The sequence below is a fragment of the Phyllostomus discolor genome, chromosome 1, assembly GCF_004126475.2.
Source record: "Phyllostomus discolor isolate MPI-MPIP mPhyDis1 chromosome 1, mPhyDis1.pri.v3, whole genome shotgun sequence".
NCBI lineage: Eukaryota > Metazoa > Chordata > Mammalia > Chiroptera > Phyllostomidae > Phyllostomus > Phyllostomus discolor.
Window position 1 is genome coordinate 160,866,389 of NC_040903.2, and position 27,269 is coordinate 160,893,657.

Genomic DNA, 27,269 nt, shown 5'->3' on the forward strand with positions numbered 1-27,269 from the left:
TCAAAATTGTAAAACAGCAAGCAATCCAATTAGAACCTAGGCAAAAGCACGAAGAGACATTTCACACAAGAAATATAAAGGTGACAAACAGGTACATGAAAAGACATTCAACATATAAGCCAGCAGGAACATGCAAATTAAAACCACACTGAGATATCACTACATATCCATCAGCATAGCTAAAATGAAAAATAGTGACAACTCCAAAAGCTGGTGAGGATGCAGAGAAATTAGGTCATTTATACATTGCTGGTGAGGATGTGAAGTGCTACAGCCACTCTGAAAGCAGTCTGACAGTTTCTTAAAAAGCTAAATATGCAATTAATGTACAACCCAGCCATTGCATTCCTGGGAATTTATCCTAGAGAAATGAAGACTTATGTTCACACAAAAACCTTACATGAATGTTCATAGCAGCTTTGTTTAAATAACAAAAAAAACCCCAAAACTGTAAACAACTCAGATGTCCTTCAGTGGGTGAATGACTAAACAAACTGCGGTGCACAGCATGTAATACTACTCGGCAATAAACGGGAACAAACTATTGATACACACATCCAGAATGGTTCTCCAGGGAATTATGGTGAGCGAAAAAAAAAGCCGATCCCAACAGATTACATACTATATCATTCCATTTATAAAACATTATTGAAAGCCCTGGCTGGCATAGCTCAGTGGATTGAGCTCAGGCTGCGAACCACTGTCGCAGGTTCTATTCCCAGTCAGGGCACATGCCTGGGTTGCAGGCCATGACCCCCAGCAATGGCACATTGATGTTTCTCTCTCTTTCTCCCTCCCTTCCCTCTCTGAAAATAAATAAATAAAATCTTAAAAAAACAAACAAAAAACCCCATTATTGAAATGACAAAATTATAGAATTGGAAAATAAATTAGTGATTGTCAGGATTCAGGAGAACATAGAGGCAGGAGGAAGTGTGCATGAGAGGGTAACATGAAGAGTCCTGGTGATGATAAAAATTCTATATCCTGACTATATCAATGTCATCTTGGTTGTGATATTGCACTAGTTTCACAAGTTGCTAACATGGGGGAAGCTGGGCAAAAGGTACCCTGGATCTCTATGTATTATTTCTTACAACTTGATGTGAATGCATACTTATCTCAAAATAAGAAGTTTAATTTTAAAATTTTTAACAGCATAAAGAATAAAACAATATGAACATGAAATTGATCTCCAAAATCTAAAATATAAAACTTAGAGAACATACCTTATAATAATATATCATTTAAGAAGATAATCTATTTTATATTTATGTATATTTATGAGGAGTTTGAGTAAATTCATGGATCAGTCAACTGTGACAAGTGTTTATGAGAATTAGGATCACTTAGGGCCCATCTGGCCTCAGAGACTAATAGAGTAGAGAAGGGTCCTAACAGAGCTGGAACTAAAGTCTAGAAAACCCACTGATCTAACCAATCTTCTCTTTTTGCCCCAGTGCCTCAGTGCCAGTGGGAAGACTCCAAGTAGATTAAGGGAAGCCACGTCCTCCTGATTTCTAAAGGAATGGCTGACTTGCACTCTGGACCTTCTGGAAATGCAATCTCTCATTCAGACCACTAAGACATCATTTCCTATTTTCAGAATCACAGGATATTCAACTCAAAAACAACTTTAAAATAACAATCCTTCTTTCATTCTTTTCATTTTCAAATGAGAAAACTAAGGCCTCAGAGGTCCTACAACTTGCCTAGACTTCCTTGACGCCTATCACAGAACAAGCATAAAATCTCTAATAGGAAACAGTGGTGAGGTGATCTAAATTTACCCTCTTTTTATAGAACCACAGGTAGTAAATGCAAACATTTCGATGAATTCAGTTATCCTTCTGCCAGCAAGGGAGTTAGCAAAAGTGGTCTACCCACAATTGCTGTCTACTACACCATGGCCAGAAGATCTACAGGAAGGTATAGGTCTTCCCTAGAACATCACTTCAAAAGATGAGAAATGAGTTATGATCAACCCTTAAGTACCCTTAATTTAAAATGTTCTGCCATCTTTAATTCTGCAAGTTGTTTAGACAATACTAGGTCATATAAAGTCCCAACCGATGACATTAAAGGCTCCAAATGCCTCAAAGATCCTGATGATCAAAATCCCCCTCTTCACACTACTCTCATCCAAGAGCTACTTGGGGACTTTTTCCAGTGTCCCAGCATCATAAACGGACCCAGCCCTCTTCAGAGAACATCATCCACAAGTCTTAAACTTCAATCTCTCGCCTAAACCTGGCCACTGGACTTTACCACTTTCGCACCTCACTGCTAGCTTGAGGTCTGCTAGGACCACAGCTTCTCCCTCTGATCTTGTTAAGAGCTTATGGCCACATCTCATTAGAGATATGTCATTACTTGGCTGAGAAATCACTAGTGACTCACACTATCATTGAAGACCTTCCCAGCTGGATACTCAGTTTTGCCACCTGGCTAAGTTTTCTTCCCCCAGAGGACTGAAGGACCAATCTAAGACATGGGTCTATTCCCAACATGAAATGCAAATTCCTCCCCCCACCCCAAGGCTCTCACTCCTCAGCAGCAGCCTGAGGGTCATCCTGATGGGGATGGAGACATCCAACCTGTCCCTGTGCTGCCAGCTGTCTCCTCTGCCTCTTTCTATTCCTCCAGCTCAGGTGCCCTTGATGCATGGAATGAACCTTCTGTTGTGTGGAGGACACACACTCAATGCAGTAAGCAAATGAGTCCCAGCCTGGGGGAAGTGGGGGTGGGTTCTACCCCAATCTACACTGTCTGTATTTAGTGCTAGACTGTTTCTGTTTGGTTTCCACCAGAAACAAATTCTGAGACAATAATTTGAATGTGAGTAGTTTATTTTGGAAGTAATTTCAGGAAACACTGATAAGAGAGTGGGAAAAGATAAGTGAGCCAGGAAAGAGAAGGAAGTTAATAAAGTACATTATCAAGCCTATTCCTACTGTGGGCAAGTGGGAAACTCCAGGAGGCAGTGCAGAACATACCTCATAGTTATGCAAACTGAGAGGCAAGGAAATGAGGGCATTTTTTCCAGCACTCTCCATCTGTCATTGGTTAAAAGTTGCTTCTAGGACCTTTAAACAACCCCGTCACCCCCAGCCTTTCCATCTTGCCCTGCATGCAGACCTGGCATGCTCCTTGGCCAGGAAAATTTTACAATGGTCTCAGGCAGAGTCATCCATGTTCACCCCTGAACGCCAAGGCACCAAGAGGGTCTGCTACCAAGTACTAGTTGCCTTGTCCTATTAAATGACTTCTAAGAGCCATGCTTAACTGTTAGGACTCAATGAGTAATGAACATTGACCACACTGAAGCCTCTACTTGCATTAGACAAAAAGAGAGAATTTCTCAGAGATTCTACAGAGTACCAGGGAAAGGTTTCTACTGTTAAGTTCATTTAGAAAACTCCAAATACCATTATATCCTTTTCTTACTGATAGATTCCACAATACTTTTCCTTAAAACCTTGTCAAAAACAGAACACACCAAAGAGGAGTGTATTCTCTCAATAAAAATGGGAAATTGGAAAGGAACCCAAGTTTTTTGCCTTGGTGATAGTCAAGGTGTTGAAGAACATGAACTTCAACTTTGTTAATAACCAATAATGACTCAACTCGCTTCCAACCCCTACATTTCCCTAATTCATTGCTGAGGGCCTCACAGTTAGAGAACAAGCAAGCAAAGGTTCTGAGGAAAGAACTGTAAACACTTGCTTGGCTCACAAAATGAACAAAGGTGGAAAATTCTGGAAGGGAAAAATCATTGTGCTTCATGACAGATCATCCCCAGGAGCTGCCATGATGACTTCTTACATTTTCTTCTTGCAAAGGAAGGGGTCTTGAATTTTCAAAAAGTGTTTAATAAGATTCACATTTCAGTACCACAAGGAAGACTGCCTAGTTTTCTTGAGCCAATATGTTCATTAAACAATCATTTCATTGAGCACCTTTTATGGTGTTTACATTGGAGACACAAAGATAAATAAGGCAATACCTACACAGAAGGAAGTCATAATCTTTATATTACTCATAGTAACTGTGTCCCATATAGCAATTTCCCTATAAAGAGTAAAGAAGGGAAATGGGAGGCCAGATTGAGAAAAGTCATTCCAAATATTTTGGGCAAAACAGAGAAGGCAGATGTTCTAGTGAAAAATGTATTGCAGGCAAGAGAAAAACCAAAAGCAAATTTAGGAGAAAATAGGGTGTAACCACATAAAATAATATTATATATAATGACATGTTATACTCACTGGATCTGGAGCCACAGGAAGGAGATATCTGACCAGATGGGCAAGTGCACATATTTGGCCTAGAACAAAATCCATCCCCACAGGAATGCCGGCAAATGGCTGTGAATAAAACCAGAGGTCTGTTAGCACGTGGCTTTGGCGCGCGGTGACTGACAGGGACCGAGTCCTCAAGTGAGGAAACCTGGGCTCCTCTCAGGCTCCTCATTAACTCTGCCATCACGACTATGTGACCTTAGACCTCAGGTTTATTACTTTACAAAACAAATCTGTTGGGCTAAATAAACCCTGGCTGTAAAATTTGCTAACTCCCTTAACCACATCAGTGCTGCTTGGCCTCTCTTTGCTTATTCCACAGCACTCCACCTTCCAGAAGCCCCAGACATCCTATGAAGGGAAAACAAAACAGTCAAAAATCCTGCACCTAAATGTATTTATACATCTAAAAGCATTCTGTTTTTACATTAACGTTAAGATTTAATGATATAAAAATTACCACAGTGTTCATGGAACTATTTTTATCATGAATGCCTAATGTTTAGTAATTTTTATGAAAACACTGTAGCCTGCTAAGACTACTTCTCTATTTCAGATCTTGCTAGTTGAGAACATACGACCTATGGAACAGCTTTTATCCTACATTTAGTCCAACCGTGAATTACATCGCCAGTCTGAGGGATGTTTGAAATCCACTGCGGTTGTCCTGATTCCACAGTCGGAAAGCTGCTCACTTTTAGAGAACTATTAACATTTTCATGACACCCGGAGACGGATATCATACTGGTACCAAATGCTTTGCTAGTGGCCAAAGGAGTAAGCTTAAATGGCAAATGACTCATATTTATCATCAAACTAAGACTTGGTCACTACTTTTTATGTTCATAGGCATGGCCCTTTCCTCAAACTCCTACACAACCTTGCAAGAGGCAAATGAGATGAGCAAAGGCTAAATATAATACACTTGACAGAAAATTCACTGAAACATTAACATACCTATGGATGGAGATTGAAAACTATTAAGAAAGAAGCTGTCAAAGGACCCTATAAACATTTATTTAAATACCTGAAGACAGCATTTCTCAGAGATTCTACAGAATGCCAAGGAAAGGTTTCTGTCGTTAAGTTCATTTAGGAAACTCCAAATACCATTATACCCCTTTCTTACTGACTCAACTTTGATTTTGAAATACACCACAATGTTACAAACAAATAAGTTGCCTTTGGTCAAAATCAAGAATTGGGAAAACGATAAACTTTTTCGGGTCACCAAGAGAATATTGGTTGGAATAATCTATCCTTTTCCACAGATCACTGTTGGCCCAGTGAGAAGGTGGGTTAAGTGACTCCTTAATGTCCTGTCAGCTCCGAATTCTGCCTGTTATACTAATAGAGTACTTTGGAAACTGAAGATTATTTCATAGATATGATGACTATAAATGTTCAAGGAGGACAGATGCCATAACTAAGTGAGCTTAGTCTCTCCATTAAATATATCTTGTCTGGTATGTGAGGTGTCACTCAACATTTGGGGGATATTTTGAGAATAAGGCAGTTTGCCACAGTGGCGGGGTCCAGAGAAGAATCTCTGGGATCATTTGCATTCTCCCCTAGTCTTCCCACTGGTCATCATCTGATGCCCTCTCTGCTTCCTCTCCCCTTTGTCTAACAGTGATGTCTGCCTTTGGCCTTGACCACCCTAATTCAATGTACAAGGTTTGGGTAGGCATGTGGGTGGCCAACAAAGTTAGAGGTTACCGTAAGGAAAGCAGCAATGGTAGCATTTTTTTCAAAATCCCCCAAAGTGATTCCATCATCTGTGCAGCCAGGCACAGCATATGTAACAACATGCAACGCTGACCAAAGAATCCCAGTGCTCTACGGCCCTCTTCCTTATAGCTCAGAAATATCCTAAAAGAAGTCACTGGACTAAAGTATAACAGTGGTTTGACCATGTCAATATATTTCCCAACCTGAATTCAGAGAAAGTCGGAAAATCTTAGAGCTGGAATGCTCTTCAATGAACACATTACTGGTAAGCAGTTACAAAGGACCAAGTACTAAAAATCATTGTGCAACCAAAACAACAAAAGGAGAATATGCAGAATGACAGATTGTCTATTTACTTACGAACAATACACTGATTTCCACCAGGTAAGGTTTTCCACCCAGGGCAACAGTAAACATTAAACCGTGATCCACAGACATTGGGTCTGAAACAAAAGCAAAAAAAAAAAAAAGTTCCATTATAAGAAGTCCACAGGTTTTTTTTTTTAAAAAAAAAACATAACTTATGACCAAATAAAAGCAAAAAATCCTGAGTTATAAGAACAAGATGAATCTTTGAGAAAAGCAAACTCATGGGACTCAATGCTGGCTTCTTAGTTTGAGACACTTTAACATGATGGTATCAATAAGGATATTCCTTCATGTCACCTGTGCATGTAGCGCATCGGGAAGATAGAAACCAGGGATGCAAGCTGCAGGGACCTCTATCACAAGACACAGTACAAATACTCGTGTAGCTACATGACTGAAATTTAAACAACAAACTTCCTACTAATCTAGTTAAGAAAGGTCATCACAAAAATCTATTGCATGTAAGGCTTTAAACTTCTATTCATTGAAGTTTGGTATATTTTTTCCTGTGGCCCAGCTCACCTCTTGAAAGAAAGAATGACCACATTCCTCCTTTCACTAGAATTACAGGAATGCAAATCCTGAAATTAGTCAGAATAAATAAAAGCCAAAACACATAAATATTTCTTTAGCCAAAGTTTGGAAACATGGTTGATACCAGCAGTTACGGGAAAATAAGACCAACACCCCTCTGGGGTTTCTTGTTTACAGACAGTTCACCACTCGTCTTAGTCCAAAGCCTTCATTCAAAATCCAGATGACCCATGTTTAAAAATTTAAGGGACCAACTGGGTAAGGGTCTAGCTACTTCTATGGTGGAAACTAAGGCAGAGAATAGAACACAGAGACCCAGAAGAAACCATTCCCTTTACTTCACCATATCTACAGGCCTACACATTAATGCTCGTTCCTGGAGTTCAGAGATGACTATGGAAGGTCGAATGTTTTGCAATCAATTTCACAAACTAGGAGCTATTCCAAGGCTTCCTGGTATAACAGTCCCATAAGCATAAGCCTTTTAAAATGCACGGCTAAAATGTATTTTCAGTTGGGGTGCACTCACACATTCTCCCTATACATGCAGACCATTTGTAATTGGACAGAACCCTACTGCATTTCCTCTGAACTCACTTCATGGACCACATGCAGGATTGAGAACAAAGGTGAGGTTGTTGCCCCGTCCTGTACTCCTTTGACAGCCCAAGAGAACCTGGAACACTCTGCAGAGCAAAATGCATACACCAGACTGACTGACGCTGAGGTCAGAAAGAGAAGTAGGAAGAACGACGGAAGGGCCAGGCAAATGGTCCTAAATCCATACCCAACTGCCCAGGGCTTCTCTGAGGGTAAACAGAGAATAATTGACTAGAGACTTGATGTATGTATATTACGTGACTTTAAGGCCTCTCTGTGCCTTAGTTTATTTCTCTACACATTGGGATAATAAAATATCTGCCTGGTATACATCATGTTTGTGTGTGTGCATTAGATGAAATAAGGGATGTGAAAAGCTTCATACATGAAAAGGACAATGAAAATACAATGTAGCATCTTCTGACTTATAGTACCTACTCAGGCAAAGGAACCATAAGAAATAAAGGAAGGAAGACTTTATTAAGAATTCTTAACCAACGGCTGTCAATACCCCACCCCTCCTGTGACAAAGTAGTGCCCAAAACTTCAGGTCAGAGTGCAAAGAATTTCCTAGGGCAACTCAAAATCTTGGAAAGAGAGTGAGAGAAGAGAGAAGGTAAGGGGCTGTGCTGGGGTGGGGTGGGGAGAGGCACTCCACCTTTCCAAATGTCATAAATGTTCTCTTGATCTAAAATGACAATCTGGGCTAAAGTCAGCCACCTCAGAACCTTCCCCACCAATGACCCGTTTCCAAGAACCCCACTGCACCCAGCCCAATCCCACACCAAACCCTGGAATAGCTGCAGAGGCCCCTTGCGCCTGGACAGGGGGTCCTTTGCTCAGGATCACTGTGTTTTTCAAACAAAAATCAGGGCAAACTGTCTGACAAGAATGAGTGTATTCATGGAGTAACAACACACCTAACAGGGAGAAGTTGAGAAACAAAGAGTCCAGAATCAGTCATTTCAGTCCTACAAAGCATGATATTCAAAACGTTTTCCAAGGTATATTTAAAAATCATAGAAATATCATCATTCTTTATTGTGTTTGCAGTGTTTAAAATCAACCCACAGACAAAACATGGTAGCAGTTACATCTTAGTGAGCTATGTCCCCACCTTTCATGGCAAGAAGCCAGTGGTTACCGTTTAATTCCAGGCATCGAGGTGCAAGCAGAGTAGATGGTGTCATGCAGATAAATATAAAAACGAAAAACAAATGGTTGAAACTGGCTGCCTTAAGAGTTGAGGATCTGGGGAAGAATTTTCTGCAGAGAGAATTCTTTCTCTTTCTCACTTTAAAGTCCACCATAACTGTTCATTTTTAAATATACACTGTTATACTTTGATCATCATTTTTATTTAAAGCAAAAACTCACTTTAAAAGTATGAAGATCTTCTCTCATTAACAGGGTGCTTTCTGCTTTATTAGTCAGTTATCACAGTCCCTTTCACTGATTATCACATCTTATTCCACTGCATTTCTTAAGATTCTGGGTAATGTTGAATTGTGACTTATTTAGTTGGTGTGCTCTGATTTTTTATTGTGAGATTCACAAGTTTATAATAAGTCATCTATAATTTAACTTCAGCTATTTCAACTAACATCCTCCCAGGATGACTGTTTTAGTCTCACCATTCACCCTCTACCACTAAACACTACTAGGTTCCACGGCTACATGCAAAGTATTACAAAGGTGTAAGGTCTCTCCTCTGATGACTCTGGTCTAGAGAACTGCACACTAACAGAGCTCGTTCAGACAAGCTGGGTGGCATCTGTTCTACTTACACATAGAAAAAAAACAGCTCTAATTCTGGAAATAGATGAATGTCTTATTTAAGTTGGAAAGCACCAAGACATGTAAAGTCAAAAGTAGACATATTGGACTATTTCCATTGTAAAAGACTTTAAGGTTTCAGCACAAAAAGTATTAACAAAGAAGGTAAGTCTTTTTAATGAAGTTCCCTTTCTGTGTAAATGGAAGTGAAGGATTCTTATACCTCTTTCTCTTCCTTTTCACTGCATCAGCCGTATCCATTATCCTGCCGCCAAAAACAAAACAAAACAAAACAAAACAAAACCCTCAGAGTTAAAGCTCCATGCAAGTGGCAGTAGTGGTATTCGGCAAATTAAAGGGAAAAGAACTTCACGCTAAATGCTACAGACACATTACTTCATTTGATCCTCGTAGCAACCCCATGGGTAAGTTCTATTATTGTTGTCCTTAACACTAAAGAAACTATGGTTTAGGAAGGTTACATACCCTAGCCAAAGTCCCATAGCTAGGAGGTAGAGAATGGGGACTTGAACTCAGGAAACCATACCTAGAAATATGCCCTCTTTACCCCTACGTTAAGGCACAGATGTAGTTAGGAAACAAGATGACATTTCACCCAGTAGCATTCATGGTAGCATGAGTAACAAAAATCACAAAATGTCCATCAGTAGACTGAAGATTAAGCATAAACAATTTCTAGCTGTACTCTAATAGTTCGTGGGGGAAAGGGGAAAATACATTTATATTCCACATCATCCCTGTACATTACATTTTGTAGATTGCTAAGTCCTTATCAGTAACTTCTCTTATAAACTGCTGTGAATATTGTGCTCTGCAGCAGCCCACTTCCAATCACTCTGGGGGATGGGTGAGCCTCCGCAGGCTGGATATTTGGATCCAGTTCAGACGCAGCACTCAAAGATTGTGTGGGCTAGCTAAAGCCCCTCTCAATGGAGCAAACAGCTGGGCTCTACCACATCTGACCACATCACTGCAGGAATTGGCCTCTGTGCAAAATGTCTGCAGTGTGTCCAGATCCCTTAGCCAGAACCCACTTCTGCAAGTCTGGCCCCTCTGACAGTAAGATAGCCTTTCTGCTTCCTCTCCCCAGTGCAAACTCCTTTCAGACAAGACTGGGAAAATAAAACCAAGTTCAGGGGGCTCTTACTGCATATGCATACATTTCTTAAGCTGTGAAGTGATTAAATCCTTGGGCAAGGAGGATGCTAAACATTAGATAACAGTGAATGAGGCGGACACCTCCATGAGTTGCCTGGTTTTTTGACTTTTGGGGAAGAGAATTATGATTCAGTCCCCTTGAGTGTCATTATGGAGAGATATCAAAAGGCATTTGCTCCCACATAATGAAGAAGGCCCAACCACCCATGTGACATGCCTCAAGGCAATATCCTAACATGCCACTGTTCTCCAGTGTTACAAGCAATTAATTTTCAGTGTCAACAATGTGATAGATGATGAAAAATTATAGTGCAATAATATACAAATAAGCTACATACATTGTGAGCCACACATATTGGTTGTATTAGTTCTCTGACAAAATTTTTATCAAGAGAAAAAGGAAAAAGGAAAGAAAAACATGCTTACTATTGGATGAAAGGACCCCACCACTGCTCCAATAATTTTGCAAAGGCTCCTCCTTATTTTAGTGCCTTTACTCTGGCCCTCTTCACTGAAGAGAGAGGTCAGATCTCCCAGAAGTGATTTGAATACCACATGTGACTGTTCCAGCCCATCTGCCAGTCACAACAACTTGAGTAATGAAACTTCAACCCCTGGTAATGAAAACAGCTTCCATGGCCTCCTCAAGCTTCAGCTGGGCAATCCAGACCCAGGGATTCATTTCTGGATTGTCTGGGTCAACACTGGCTGGCATATGGACAATCCAGGTTTCCTTCTTTGAAGACACAAGCCAGCCAACCTCTCTGACCTACTTCATGCAGTTAAAAAGAACAGAAAAAAAAGAACAATTTCGTACTCTGGTTTGCAAGCCTTTAACCTCTTCTTGCTCTCTTCCATCCCCAGTAGATTAGTGACTCCATTACCTTTTCTTCTAAAGCCAATATCCATCTATTTCCCTCTTCCTTCCTCCCTCCCTCCTTCCTTTTCTCCTTTCCTTTTTCCCTCTCTTAGTTCCTACTCTCAGGGCATTTAAAACCAAGCATTCTACTTCAAACTCAATGTAACCAAGATTACACAGCTCATCTTCCTGTGTAGCCAGTAAGTTCACTGTTGGGCATGCAACAGCACACATAATTTAATCACCATGCCCACAAGTACAAAGCTGCTAAGCAGTATTTAGTGAGAACCTATTATATGCCAGGCACTCTATTATTACATAAGAAAGAAAAATGACAAAGATGAGCAAACCTATCTCCCAGATCTTGGTTTCTGATACCATTTTTCCAGTAGGAGGAACATTTGTCCTGGGATAAATGGCTGATTCTAGAACTGGACAGGAAATATACAAGATGAGCCTGGAGCATCTTGCAGTAACAGAAAATGAGAAAGTACTAAACAAACAAACAAAAACACGGCAATAGAGGCATGTTAAAGGACACAGGGGCCAAATGAAAGCTCCCAAAAGCCAAAGCTAGAACCATTTGAGCAACAAAATAACAAAAGTTGTATTGGATTATAATCCAAAATATAAAATAACTGTCCATGAGTCTATAGTGATAAATAAATGACTGGATAAATAAGCAAATGGGAGAGAAAAAACTAATCTCTTGTGCTAGAAAATTCCAAATAATTTATATAGATACTCTGCTTTCAAGGAGGTCGAGAAGAACTCTCCATTCCTTATGCGTGGGCTGTGCATAGTGACTTCCTTCCAAAGGAATTGCAATTAGGAGACAATTTACAGAACTCCTGACCAATATCCATCAAAACTGTCAAGGTCACCAAACACAAGGGAAGTCTGAGAAATTGTCACAGCCTAAGAAGACATGCCAACTAAATGTAATGTGGGATCCTGGGTGGGATCCTGGGCATTCGAAGCAAATTTGATCAAAGAATGCACTATAGTTAATAATGTATCACTATTGGTTCATTAATTATACTAGTATACGATGTCAATTGAGGGAAATGTGTCCAGAGTATAAGAGGACTCTCTGTAGCACCCTGGTGAATTTTTGGAAATCTAAAATGAAAAGCTTATTAAGAAAGAAAATAATAATAATTCATAACCATGATATCACTAAAAAAATTGTTACCATGCCCCCCAAAATGACTAAGACAGTGTTTGCTCCTGAAGGAACATGGGCACGTATGTCAGTACAGCACAGAGTGTCGACAGAAAAGGTAGGACATGGACATTAAGGCCAGCCCAGGAGAGGAAGGAGTCCAGAGCAGGGACCAGCTGCCCAACCCAGAGCAGCCTCAGAAGGAGACCATCTGAGCTATGAGTTAATGTTTCCCAGCTGCTGAGAGGAGTCACTCATTTTATTTCATCCCACTGCTAAAATTTCCCTTAAATTCTCTAACTCCATTAGCAAATCCCTTGTCCAAATTCTGGTGTTTCACTGTTGACCAATACCACATTTATTTTCCTGACTCCCCAGTTCCCCTCCATCCCACTAGGACAGTGTAGCTAAGTATGTTCCCATAGTCACCCTGATTAATTCTGTACTATGATCTGGGGACAGACCTTCACCCTCCACAAAATGTGAAACATCTTATTAGCTGCAGATCTCTACCCGGCAGGCCTACCCTACCTGTCACTCTCATCTTCACCAATCTCCACCCTCCCACGGGGCTCCTCTTCACCGTCTCAGCCCTCACTCCCGCACACGCCCCACGCCATCACACACACATGCTAAGTCTGAACTCTCCTTCCATTGTTCCCTCAGAATGCGTCATTTCATCTCTCTCCATGGTGTTAGTCCCTACTTTCTGATTAATCCCGTCCACCTTGCAACCAACCAACACAGTTCCGGACATACCTCTCAAAAACCTACATGTCCTATATTGTAATTATAAATTTTAAGGAATTATTTGTCTACATTCTCATCCCTGAAACCTGCCCCCACCCACTCTGGTCCAAGACTCACAGTTCTTCAAGCAAAGAAACAGTGTCTGTTATGTCTAGAATATCCTGGAATCTTTTTAAAAGCACACAGAACTAAATGCATTATTAAATATAAAGTACAGTTAACAAAGATGAATACTATCCCTTTGGGTGTCATATAGAGGCCACCTATAAACGCCACCAACATAGAAATATGTCTAATGGTGAGAACTATTTCTTATAAATTAATCTATTTAAAGGGAGAAGGCTTCATGCCTATCTGAAAGGCAACAGGCATTTAGACAATAGCATATAATGGTTTCATGCCTTGGTTACTTTGTTGGCATGCTGATCATTAATTCATTCTGATCAGTGAAGTTATCAGTGTTTACAACTCAGGATTCAATACATTTCCTTTGAGAAAAATACAAAATCAATGTAGACAAAATCATATGTGAATATCTGGTTCTACCTATTTCTTTGGCAAAAGAAACCCCCAAATCCCAAAAGCAATGAAACAAAAGTTTTCAGTTCACAAAATCAGTGCACATTTTATTTTGGCAGGTTGGTGCCACTGACCAAAGCCATAGATGGAAGCTGCCATACATGGCCAGCCACTAACCACACCCATCACACATTCACAGGGCAGCCTTGGAAGGTCTGTCTGGATGTGCTGTTTGGACAGAGGCTCCTCCCACTGCTGAGTGGGGTAACTCACAGTACAGGCCGCACACAGAGGCTGTTGCACCAACACTTTCATTTGCTGTCTGCCCCAAACTGTGTTTTGGAGGGAACTGTGTGTTGATCAAAAGCAATAGCCCAAGAACTTAAGAACCAAAGAATTTAGGTCACACTATTAAAGACACACACACACACACACACACACACACACACACAGCCTAAGAAGCTGAAGAAACAGCAGCAAAGGCAGTTCCCCAAATCTGGAGGTCATTTTAGACTGGCAGCCAACTTAATCCTGTGGAAACCTTTTATAGGTGACCAAAACATGTGTGTGTGATGTGATTGTCTTTGAAAAAAAGAAAGGAGGGATTTAAAGCCACCGGGTGCAATGTCACAGGAAGGAACCATGAAGACCGGAAGCACATGGCCATGTGCAGCAAGTCCTGATCCCGCTGAAGCTCTGGGCTCTTTCTGCCTCTGGTGCTCTGGATTAAGCAAAACTGAGAACACCAAACTCTGCACAAACTACTAAACCAGCCACGTGGCCCCCAGACTTCTAAGGGCAATGACCTGGCTAACCTGCTGTCACAGTCTGCACTGGACCTACTGCTCTCAAGGGAAGGGGTCTGTGCTGGCCCACCGGCATCCCACCCCTGGTTGGTTATGTAAAAGGTGTTCCCATCGAAACATGGAGAGGGGTGTATCTGTTCACAAAGTTTGGACTTTTCTATTTGAACCTATATAGTTGAGGAAGGGTTTCCTCAAAACCTAAAGACCAGCATGCCTCAAATGTGCATCTCCCCAGCATCTGAGAGGGTCGGTCCAATGACACCATGCAAACGCACAGCTTCTACAGTGCTGCTTCCCAGAACCCTGCAACCCCTTGGCTTGACCTATGACTTCCAGGACTAGCCCAGCATTTTCTTTTGCTGGGATATTTGCTCCAGCTACTCAAGCTGAAGTCAATGCTGTACTCTCCTGAAGGCTGGCAAAATTATAAAAATTACTGAAACACAAACAGGAAAACTAAGGAGGTGGTCCAGATCTGCCTAGTGAGAGGTCGGCTCAGGGTTGTGTCTACAGAATTCACTGCTCACCTCGGCTCCCTCACCTCCTTCCCTCCTCTTCATCACCCACAGAAGAAACTGGGGACAGAAACCCTGACTCTTGCTGCTTCCCAGAAATTCTCAAAGCAAGAGCTCTGTCCAGGGCGGTGATATCTTCTGAACGTACTGGCAGCCCCAGGAAAAGACAGGGAGACCAGCCAGTGGGGTCAGGCTCAGGGGAATGAATGGGGTTCTTCAGGAGCTGGGAGTGCAGGGTGATGCGATATTCCAGTTCTGAGCCCTGGCAGCTCCCAACTGACAAACAGGAAGGGCTCCAAAAATGTCATTTCTATATTGGTATTTAGAACTCAGAATGGCTTTTCCAATAGAAACAATGTTAATAGGTGGTGGTTTGGTCCCCAGGCTAGTCAAATAGCAGTCTCTGTGCTACATTATCAGCTAAATAGGCTATTATAGGCTGGTCTGGGAACCTGACCACAGCTTAAAATGTTGTTTCTATGGGAAAACACATTCCACAGCAGGCAACCAGAGGGAAACTTGGCCACTCGAATCCATGGTCCCTGCAGCTATCATAAGCTGCCCAGAGAACAACGAGAACTAAACACCTTAAACTCAGGCCACTCCACACAGCTCTAAGAGCGAGGCCAGAATCTGAGCTCTCTCAGCCCTGGGCCCAGTGCCGGCCCCTGCCCCCAGCACAAGAGACCGTTAGGGTCAGTATGGGATGCCTGTACATCCACAAAGTAGGGACTTAACAACTGTGGAACAACTGGATACTCTAATTCTCAGTGTACCTGACTTCTTTTAGAGACCAAAGGATCCCACCCCAGCCCCAACTACGGCACAATAAAATCAATCCCCAGGACTGGTTCACAGTACAAGGGTCCAGTGAGCCATTTCCAAGAAGGAGTAGCTTCCAGGTGAAACAAGGAAGCAAGTCAGATTTGAACTCTATTTTGTGGCTTTAATTTTACACCCAAGTTATTCGAGCATTTCAGATCCCCTGAAACCAAAAAATTACCCTTTCTTTTGCAATGTGAGTTCCTTAAAGATAGAAAGTTCAGATTTATCTTCACCACCCAGCATGGTACCTGAATCTCAGATGGTAAATGAAGGTGTGGAGTGTCAAATGTACACCTAACGAAGAAAACATAAGCTAGAATTCTGTCAGAGTAGTATTGAATTTACTGAAAATGTAAATATGCTTAGAAGAAACTCAATAATAAAATAAAGGAATGAAAAGGATAACTAGTACTAAGAAATAAATTAATTTCATTCACTCTTTTGAATTATAAAAAATTAAACTAAAAAACCAAAACATAACAAATGATACTCATAAGTGGAATTCATGGGGTAGAGAGTTAGGTTTCCCCATGTCTCAGATGTATTATTTAGAAACACTTTATAGTTACAAAGTTTCAGAGGTCTTATATTTCTAATTCTACTTCATAGGAGTCAAGGGGCAGTGAGTCTCTCAAAACATTTCTCTCCCCAACTCTTGCATGAGAACAGAGACAACATTGTTCCTAAGGAACAACAACAACAAAAAACATTGACAGAGTTTAGGTTTTTAAGAAGTCAGAGGAGGTTAGCTGAAAGCAGGCAGTTGTTGAGATTATTTCATAGAAATTAACAGTTCAGAACATTAGGGGTCAAAAGCTTGAGAAGTTTATTTTTCTAATTTTCCAATTACATTTGCAGCAAAGGTGTAAGTATTTATTTCTAAACATTTACATATTGGAAAACTTTTAACGAAAATAGTCTAATTTAAATTTAAGGGAATCTGACTAAGGAATTTATCTAGCCCATGTGAAATCACACTGTAGAATAAAAATTATTAGCAAATTTTAGAGAGCTTTATAATTTACAAAATAATCATGTGACCCTTCCCCCAAATTCTATCAAGATAATGTGTTTTTGTCCTCATTTTTAGATGAGGAGACTAAAATTGAGAGAAGTAATTGTCCAAAGGCTACACAATGGAAGCATGTCAGAAATCACTAATTAAAAAACAAAAGAATTTACTCATAAGACATCCCAAGGTTAATACTGAAGTTTTTTAGATTAGCAATTAGACAGGTGTTCCCACAAATATCCCAAAAAGAATGCATACCTTCATATAAACTAATTTGTGCATCATTTTTTACATTCTGGTTTTCTTTTCTTAGGTATGCAAAATAAAAAATTTGAAGACCAATCTTGCAAAGTAGACTGGAAAAGGAAAATGATGACAAAAGAAATAGCAGTTGGCTCTTAACATGTTCCGTGTTCGGGGGAATGGGTGGGTGGGGAGCAATGTGCAGATTCAAAATGTAGATAATTCAAAACCTACTCATAGCTCCATTGGAATGTGTTTTGTATGTACACTCAACAGGGGCATGTCTTGTCTTTTGAAAAGCTGCTTGAAGCAGAATCATCAGGTCATGCAGACAAATATCTGACCCAGTGCATAAAGGCCAAGGTGACCAAGATGATGCTCTGCAAATCCCTAACAGTGTCACAGCTCTGTGACAATGAAGAGGCTACCAGCACTCTGTCCAATGTACAGGGAGAGTGGCAGCTCATTCCAAATGCCAGCACAGCACTTCCCTGAAATTCAACCCAAAAGATCTCTCTCTCTGCCTGAGTGATGCCAGCACCATCCTTGCAACACCTTCTGAGATCTGGGCACGGTGTGACAGTTTTCATGTTTCAAGCTATAATTTCGCACAGAGGGTGATGCTGTCAGCACAAAACTTCAGCATAGTGACAGCCTCTGAGAAAGAGATGGGCAGGCAAAGCAGTGAAGCATGTCCACCCATTCTGCCTCCTAACGTACCTGAAAGGTTTCCAAGTCTCTGCAGCAGCTCCCAAGGACAAAGCCTCTGATCTAAAACCCTGTCGGTTTACCTGCAAGTTTGACTTTAGGCAGTAAAAATACATCAGTCCACAGGCACTGTGCACACCTTTCTCACTGACCTGAAACTCACACAGGAAATGTGACTTACACACACACACAAACACACACACACTTCCCCCACGAATGTTCAGAAGGAAGCTGCTGGAGCTGCTCTTGTCGCTGCACTTTTCCCCATGGGGATCTGGATATACCAATGTTTTTCAAAAATCTCATTTCATCACTAAAGTTTTACTATTTCACCAACTATTTATTTCACTTAGCTTAATATTCTCCAGTTCTATCCATGCTGTTGCAAAAGGTAGAAGTTCCTTCTTTCTTTCTACTGCATAGTATTCCATTGTGTAAATGTACCACAGTTTTTTGATTCACTTATTTACTGATGGGCACTTAGGCTGTTTCCAGCACTTGGCTACTGTAAATAACATTGCTATGAACATTGGGGTGCATAAGTTCTTTTGAATTCAGGACTCTTAGGGCATATTCCCAGCAGTGGAAGTGCTAAGTCAAAAGGCAGTTCCATTTTTGGTTTTCTGAGGAAACTCCATACTGTTTCCACAGTGGCTGTACCAGTCTGCATTCCCACCAACAGTGCACCAGAGTTCTCTTTTCTCCATATCCTCACCAGCACTTGTTTGTTGATTTATTAATAATGGCCATTCTGACTGATGTGAGGCATCTCATTGTGGTTTTAATTTGCATCTCTCTGATGGCTAGTGATACTGAGCATCCTTTCATGTGTCTATGGGCCCTCTGTATGTCATCCTTGGAGAAGTGTCTGTTCAGGTCATTTGCCCATTTTTTAATTGGGTGTTTGTCTTCCTGGCATTGAGTCAGATGAGTTCTTTATATATTTTGAAGATCAAACTCTTGTCTGATGTATCATTGGCAAATATGTTCTCCACACAGTCAGTTCTCATTTTGATGATGGTTTCTTTAGAAAGACAAGTACCATATGATCTCACCTATAAGAGGAATCTAGTGAACAAAATAAACTAATGAGCAAAATAGAACCAGAGGCATAGACACATGGAACAGACTGACAGCACCCAGAGGGGAGGGCGGAGGGGGATAATGGTGGAAAGAAAGGGGAGGAACTAGTCAAAGAACATGTATGTATTGCCCATGGACATGGGCAACAGTGTGGGGGTTCACTATGGGAACAGGGGAGCGAGCGGGCTAGGTGGAAGAGGGCAAAAGGGGAAAAATTGGGACAACTATAATGGAATAACACTTAAAAATGTTAAAAAAGTAAAAATTTAAAGAAGTTTTACTGTTTCTTTTTGTTTGTTTTCCAGTTTTGTTGACATAACTGACATGCAGCATGGTATAAGTTTAAGGTAAACAGCATAATGATTTGACTTACAACTATTGTGACATGATTACCACAATAAGTTTATTTAAAAGTTACTATTTCTTAAATAAAAAAGGAGCACTCCTGAGAAAGCAATGATGAAATGAGAATACAAGTACTCACTCCTGACTGTTAAGATATCTGCAAACATCTGCTTTCCACCCATAGTCCAAAAATCTTACCATCTTTTCATAAGACCCTGGCCTGAAACTCTTACTGTGAAATAAAAGTAACACACCGAGTTTCTCCATCTTGACATTTAAACAAAAATCACTGGGTAAGGGGAGAGGAATAGACACTTGCATAATTATATCCTTGTTTTCTGCCCCCTCTAGTGCTGGGTTCCTCTGTATAAGTTTTCCACAATTTTATACCTAATAATTGCTAACCCTTAGTATTAGATAGTAAATAATTTTTCCAAACTCTCAAAGTCATGGGTCAGTTTGGATGAATGCAGAAAAATCAGACCTGGCAGCATCATAGACACTGCTGGCTGTGAAGCAATGAGTATAAGTTCAAAACCATGTGTAGAACTTTACAGTATTAATAATAAATAGGAAATGACGACATTCACATATGCCCATATGGCTACCCTAAAAAATTAATGGAGCTAGACAGTGATCATCAATGGCTGTTAACATCACAAAAAGAGATACGAGCAGGCATGGAGGGCTTCCTAATAGGAGTACACATACCAGTTACAAAGCCTTCTTGCCAAAAGAATGATTCTGAACTGGATCTGCCTCTAGTGCCAACAAGCAAGTCACAGCAAACACAGGAGACAGAGGAACCCAGTAAGTACCGCCACCACTGGAGTGCAGTGCAGTCATCAGCAGCCTGAGAAACTCAACAGCAGTGCACTCCAAGCGTGGTCCCAGGGCTGGCCAGTGCTGGTCCACACACTATGTATTCAGGTCTATAATGAGATAAGGAGCTTATGATGGAATAAATTACCCCACTGCTTCCTTCATGGAGAAAGTCTTGCTATGAAAAAAATATCAGCTGAGCTAAATAGTGTGCTTAGTGACATACTGAATTTCCACTCTGGCACATGCTTCTCATCTTGTTACAAACTGGCAATAAATGGTTTATGGACTGGCATTTTAAGTAGCAGTGCTCTACAGGACATGAACCAATTCCTTATTTTCCAGCTTTAGTGAGATATAAATGACATGTAACACTGTATAAGTTTAAGGAGCACAATGCATTGATTTGATACATTTATATATTGCAAAATGATCACCACCATAGCATTTGGTAATATGTCCATCCCGTCACATAGTGACTACTTCCTTTTGTGGTGAGAACATCTCATCTCTGCTCTCTTAGCACTTCAAGTATATAAGAGTATTATTCGCTATAATCACTATGCTGTACATTAGATCCCCAAATTTATCCTATAACCATAAGTTTATATCCTTTGGGCACTCTCTCTCCACTCCACCCCCCCCCCAGCGGTCCCTGGTAACCACCACTCTACTCTGAGTTTGTCAGACTTTCAGATTCCACATATAAATCATGTCTTACAGCATGAAAACATTTCTTCAATAAATAAATTACAAGGTAAAATGGCAAAGGGAAGCTACATATTTAAAAACATTTAAGAAATATATCAACCAGCTACAAAATATGAACTTTACTTGAATCCCGATTTGAACTAATTGTAATAAATAAATAAATAAAATGTATGACCTAACAGTAAAACTTAAATCCTGGAGATCTGATGATATTTTAAATTAATGTTAATGTTAAATGTGATGGTGGTATCATGTTTATGTTTCTTAAATATTCCTTATGTTTTAGAAAATGCATATTGAAATGCTCACCAAATTATTTTTTAGGGTTTGCTTCAAAATATTTGGGGGAAGGGAGGAAATCGATAAAACAAGACTGACCATTAATAGGTAACTGCAGAAGCTGGAGCTTTATCTGTACATCTACTGGACTCTCCACATTAAAAAGAAAGTTAAAAACAACTGTGGAACTGCATTTGGCTCCATCCATCCTGATCACCGCACTCTCTTACACACCATCATGACATCATGCATTTAAAGAGCCACATTTACTGTTATTTAACTCAACATTCTTAAGAGGGATGGGACTCTCCATTTAGAGGTGATAACACATTTCCAACACATTTGCCATCTTAAATAAGAGGCAAAAACTAACTCAAGTGCTTGCACAAATTTCAAGTGTGTGACTAAAATAAGGTTATTGTTCATTAGACAAGGAATCCAAGAGCAAATGACTTAACTACATTGTACAAATAGTTAAGCATGTCAGCCCAGGAAACGGGCTCCCTTGGGCATTACAACCACTTTTTGACATGATTCGTTTTCATAAGAATACTTTAACTTTCTTAATAAAAAAACATAACAAAAGTTACGTTAACATCCATTAACAAAAAATAATAATAAATTTGAGGGGTTGATTTGTATCAGGTCTATAAAAGGGCTGAATTTTGGTTTTTCTATTCACAAATGAAAGAATTCTTATAGTCATGGGGTATATGAAACAAATGAGGGAAACCATTTAGCAAGAAATCCTGGTATGTTTTCCAGTTCTTCACTATAAGAGAGTATGTGTTAAACTCTTTTCAAGGAAGGGCCCAAAGGCAAATGAACAGATAAGTCAACCCAAGGTCAAAGGAAACCCTGCTGTCTAGAATTCTGTTGAATGGTCAACAATATCTCTTAATATTAAGTCAAAAAAGAAGGAAAAAAATGGCTCGCATATTGTTATAAAATTCCTGAAAGTTTTCAAAACTTTCAAAAGTTTGTTTTCTTATTTGAGATTTCTTTCTTTCTTGAGAAGTTAGTAGAGTATAGAAAGTACCTGGTATTTGTTGCACTGTTTTTTATATTTTTGCTTCTTTGTAAACTTTGATTGTATTAGTGGTTGTCTTATTTACCCAAAGGGGACGAGAAGTATCAGATAATTTGAACATTTTTAATGACAATTAGAAAAATACATATTATCTGTTGAAACCATTCCTTACTTAAAGCACTCTTATTATTACAGGCTGTGAATGAGTATGAAGCAACCACAACTTCATAGAGTTTATTGCCCATCAGTTAACCAGGGATGGTATGTAAGGGGGCGGGGTTTAGGAACTCTGCCAAAGCTTTGCCTCAATTAAGATAATGTATGTTTTGTTCCACTTTCCCGGATGTTCAATAGTTTAAGATCTCTTGAAAGTCAACTCTCATTAAAACCAAAATGAGAATCATTAAAAGAAAATAAAAATATTTCCAATTTCTCAAGAGAAATAAGGCACAGAAGTAAAACAACAACAAATAAGAATCCCTTTGTACTGAGTGAGCATTACATTGCTACAAAGGGTGAAGCCAAAGAAAGGGAATGCTCAGTTGGAAAGTGAAGGCCATGGCTCTTCTCAGGGGTGGCCAATCTGTGTCAGCCTGACCCCAACCAAATCACGCAAGCAAGGCCTGCCCACAAAGTGCCCAGAGAGAACAGTAATAGGGGAGCAAACTGAAGAAGTGCTGGGTGGATGAAAAAGAGAGCTTTCTTGGTTTGGGTGCAGATGTGTTGCTTACCCACCTAGCATTCCTTCCTCTTCGGTGCTGGCCAAACTCCTCTTTCCTAAGAGGAATTCATTCCACATGGCTCAGACCTGGCCGGTCCAAGTGCCCCATCTCCTTGGCCACAGGGATGGGCAGAGAAACAGGAGCAGTGCCAGACTTCTCCTGGGGATGGATGTGTAGAAGCTGGGAAAGAGTGCACCTCTGTACCTCTGAGATCATGAGCTGAAAGGTAGTGTGGCTTCTTATCTACTTGATCGTAACCAATGAAAGCACATTTCAAAAAATGGCCAAGCACCTCACCGCAAAACAGTATTATCTTTCAGGGTGCTCTTTACACTACTGCCAAAGAAAATGGTTTGGGGCCAGTCTTTCCATTTCCTAAAATACAAATTCCTTTCACAAAGGCTCTTGGAGAAAAAAAAAAGTGTCCCTTAGGAAAGAGACAGGGCCTGTTTGCTACATCTGCCAATAAAACAATGCAAACTTCTTTGGAGGAGTTGAAATGGGCATATTAATAAGGAATACTACTTAGTAAGTTTATTTCCCAAAGAAGGCAACACAATCTGGGGGAGGGGACATTTAAAAATAAAAACCTCAAGTGCACACTGCCTTTAGGTATAACCAGAGCTCCACAGACAAAGTAAGTTTCCATTAAAATTACATTTTTTTAAATGTTGAAGTTCATATTTGCTTCCTTTTATTTCTGAAAATAATCGGTTCCAAGAAGAGGAAGTGGAGACTGTGGTATCCAGATACTAATGATCATCTAACTTTTTGCATTGGCCATAAAAATCCAGCCTCTTTATATGACTCCATCCCTCATTTTCCTGATGTGCATCAAAATTATCACCAACTTCATCACCACAGCTGAACACACCAGGCACTATAGTAGGAACTGGAAATGTATGATTTCATTAAGCCTCGGGACAACACAGAAAGGCATTACAATCCTGTTTTACAAGTGAGGAAACTGAGGCTCAGATAGGTCAAGCCACTTGTCTGAGGTTCATCCTAGTAAGCTCCAAGCATGCCTATGTCTGCACTCTCAAGCTTCTCTGAAAACATGGCCAATGCTTATTAGCGTTCATTGAAAATGACTCCTCGATTCTTTAAAATACAGTCGGTCCCACAAGCCATACCACACTACCCAGCCACCCACAACCAGGCTCAAATGGGAAACAGTGCACAGTAATTAGAACGTATACCCCAGCCACTAGCTCTGGGTTTTTATGACTGACCTGCCAAATCACTCCTCGCCAACTCTTCAGGAAATGTTCAGACACTTACTCAGATTCCAGCTAAAACATCAGCTATGTGGCCCTGGAGAGTACAGAGCTCACAGGGTGGTAATGGGATATAAAATTTGCAAACCTGAGGTCAATGGCCTAAACTTTGGGGTGTGAAGCAGCAGCAGCCCATGAGAGATTCAAAACTTTTTGTCCACCTGAAGGTTGCATATCAAGTCCTTCCTGGCAGAGCACTTGTCCACATCATCTCAGATGTTCACCTCATCAGCAAAAGCATAGAAAGATATTACCAATATGGTTCTGTCTACAATTGTTGGAAAGAGGATCATAGTATCAACAGGCTTGAGTCAGGGTGTTCACTCTGAGAATTAAGCATCAGGTCCAATTCAAACACGGCTAATGCTCAATAAAGAGTTGTCAATTATAGTAGGCAGATGTTCTGCAAAATTACTGGGAGAGATGATATAGAAGACAAGAATCTGAGCTTTTTCTTCATTGGCACACTTATTACACAGAACCTAAATGTGTCAATTAGTAGTTTGGATAACTGAGTCAGCAAGTTTTAACAAGAGTCCAAGTGTACAGACCTAGAATTGCCATGGCCCACCTCAGAACATTTGCTATTCTAATTGCTAATCAGAAGTGAGACAGTGGGGTGGAGGTGGGGGGCAGTTACCCCTCAGACTCTGAGAGAAGGCTCCCTCACTCCTTCTCCCACCCCCTCACTGCTACCCACACAGATACCTACCTTCCTTTAAAAGCCCCATCCCACTCAACTCCACCTAATCTGGAGACTTCCACTGATTGCAAGGTAGCACTGAGGAGCTAAAACTCTGGTGCCCGGCCTCCCACCAGTGCTGACCACTGAGAGGCTGATTGCTCTACCGATGGCCAAATCAGCGAGAACAAGAAAACGCCCGTGCCCCCAGGGTGCAGGTGTGTTTACTGGCAGCCCAGCTGAGGACTTGCAGGTACCCATCACCCTCTCTGGGGTATGAACACGAAGAGGAGGCATAATCTCCAATGCAACGACACACGCCTACTTAAATCAGCTCTTGCCACTGTGTCACTCAGCTTCCACACCTTTCTAGTTCATAGTAACAAAAAAAAAAATAACGAGCACTTTTCAATGAACTCTCTCTGGGCCTTGGTTTCAGCATTTACAAATTTTTAATGTCTGTCCTACTAGTGTACTAACTTGTAATATTTTTACAGAGATGGATGGCCTGGCTATAGAGAAAAATCTGAGTCATGTTTCATATGCGAAAAAAGTTAAAAACAAGAAGAGTTTTTAGAAGTTATTCATCAAAGGCACCTATGAAGGTCTGATTACACAATAATAATTTAGCATCAAATGTGTGAGGGAAATGGCAGACAATGAACCATTATTCATGAGGAGAGCATGTTGCACCAAACTTTACGTAGTGCCACATACACTGGTGCATAATAATAAGTGATGGATTGATCTGATTTTTTCACTGAATTCCTCTAATTTCTGTTTACAGGAATCCTTTCTGGCATTCAAGTGTCCGTCTTTCTTTCATGCCCTGACTCTCCTCCAAAAGCCCTTGGTCCCCTGAACAATCAGGTTAAGGCCACAGGTCACCTAGCACTAAGCCTGCCAGGAGTGAGGGAGCTGTCATTAGTATCTGTAGGCACCCCAGCACCTGCGGTGTCCAGCCCAGGTCACTGGCTGACCAGATGTGTCACTCCAGAACTTTCTCCAACTATCTTCAGCTGCCTCCCTCCATCTTTCTCCTTCTCTCCCCTAACAACAACCTGACCCCTATTTTTTTCTTTTTGAACACCCCAGAACCCCCAGGTGAAAATTTAACATTTTACTTAGAATTTAATTTTCTTAATGCTTTACCCTTATTTGATATACCTATCATCCCTATTTTATTTGAAGTTCAGCTGATAAAGTTTCAAGAAGACAGAAAAGATGAGATAGGATGATGATGATAAAGCAGAGTACAAAGGAGAAAGCATTGATAACAAAGAAGAAGGAAAAGAGGAAAATAGAGGAAAAGAAGAAGAAGAAAAACAAAAGAAAACAAAACAAAAGCCTGTCTCCAGAATATATCCTCTTTATTAATAGAGATATCAGAATAGTTGAGTTCAAAACCATGAACTTAAGAACTCAACAGCAGATATAACGTGTCCATAGGGCAGACATAAATCCTGTCTCCCGGCACCAACATCATGAAATGGTGGCGCTATATTTGGACTTAATGTGTTTGGATACTTATATTTGAATGTAAGTATGACTGATGGTCTAGGAATTTACAACCCTTCAGAACTCTGAACCAAGTAACTTGTCTAATTGAACAGCTCTCCCGCTCGGAGCCCACCTGACATGCGGAATACGTCTTGGCCTGGGAATCGCCCTCTCTCCTTTCCAACCTGAGGGTGCTGATAAATGGTGCAGCAATAACTGCAACAAAAACGCCACTTGAGAAAGTGTTAAAGTCACAAGGACTGCAAACTAGAATTCAATGGTACTAGATCTACGATAAAAACTTGATTGTATTCCTAATCCAGTTTTATTCTATTACCAATGTGGCTACTCCATTTATGACAAAAAGAATAGATTTTAGCTCCCTACAACACCAATTTCATTGGCAACTATAAACTGTTTTTTTATTAATGATAACCCCTGATTCTAAAAAAACACTTTTGAGATAAATTACAAGAATAGATATATAAAAATTAGGCTATTAATAGAAATTGAAAGTAAAATCCCATATAAAAGGAAGGCAAAACAAACCAAATACCTAAAATAATAAGTTAAAGTGACTGTGCATTAAATTTGTTCCTGAGAACAGAATCACAGAAATGGAGGTCTCATGGAGGGTTATCAGCGGGGAATGAGGGAAAAGGTACAGGGAATAGGAAGCATAATTGGTAGGCACAAAATAGACAAGGGGAGGTTAAGAACAGTATAGGAAATGGAGAAGCCAAAGAGCTTACATGTACAACCCATGGACATGAACTAAGGGTAAGGGTGGGAAATGCTGGTGGGGGTGGTGCACAGTGGAGGGGAATAAAGAAGAGGAAAAACTGGGACAACTGTAATAGCATAATCAATAAAATATACTTTAAAAAGTAACATTCTTCCTGAGTTTCTTAGAAAGAAAGGACAAG

At 40.4% G+C, this 27,269-nt stretch overlaps 1 protein-coding gene across 4 annotated transcripts in view; it reads right to left on the minus strand.

Annotated features, from left to right (window-relative positions):
* FBN1 (fibrillin 1) overlaps window positions 1-27,269 on the minus strand; it is a 228,806-nt gene that overhangs the window by 190,712 nt on the left and 10,825 nt on the right. For all 4 annotated transcript variants that reach the window (XM_036033263.1, XM_036033266.1, XM_036033271.1 and 1 more), the window contains 2 exons: window positions 6,390-6,472; window positions 4,266-4,364 (listed from right to left, as the gene is read on the minus strand). In XM_036033263.1, coding sequence (XP_035889156.1) covers window positions 4,266-4,364; window positions 6,390-6,472 — 182 coding nt within the window. The remainder of the gene's footprint in view (window positions 1-4,265; window positions 4,365-6,389; window positions 6,473-27,269) is intronic.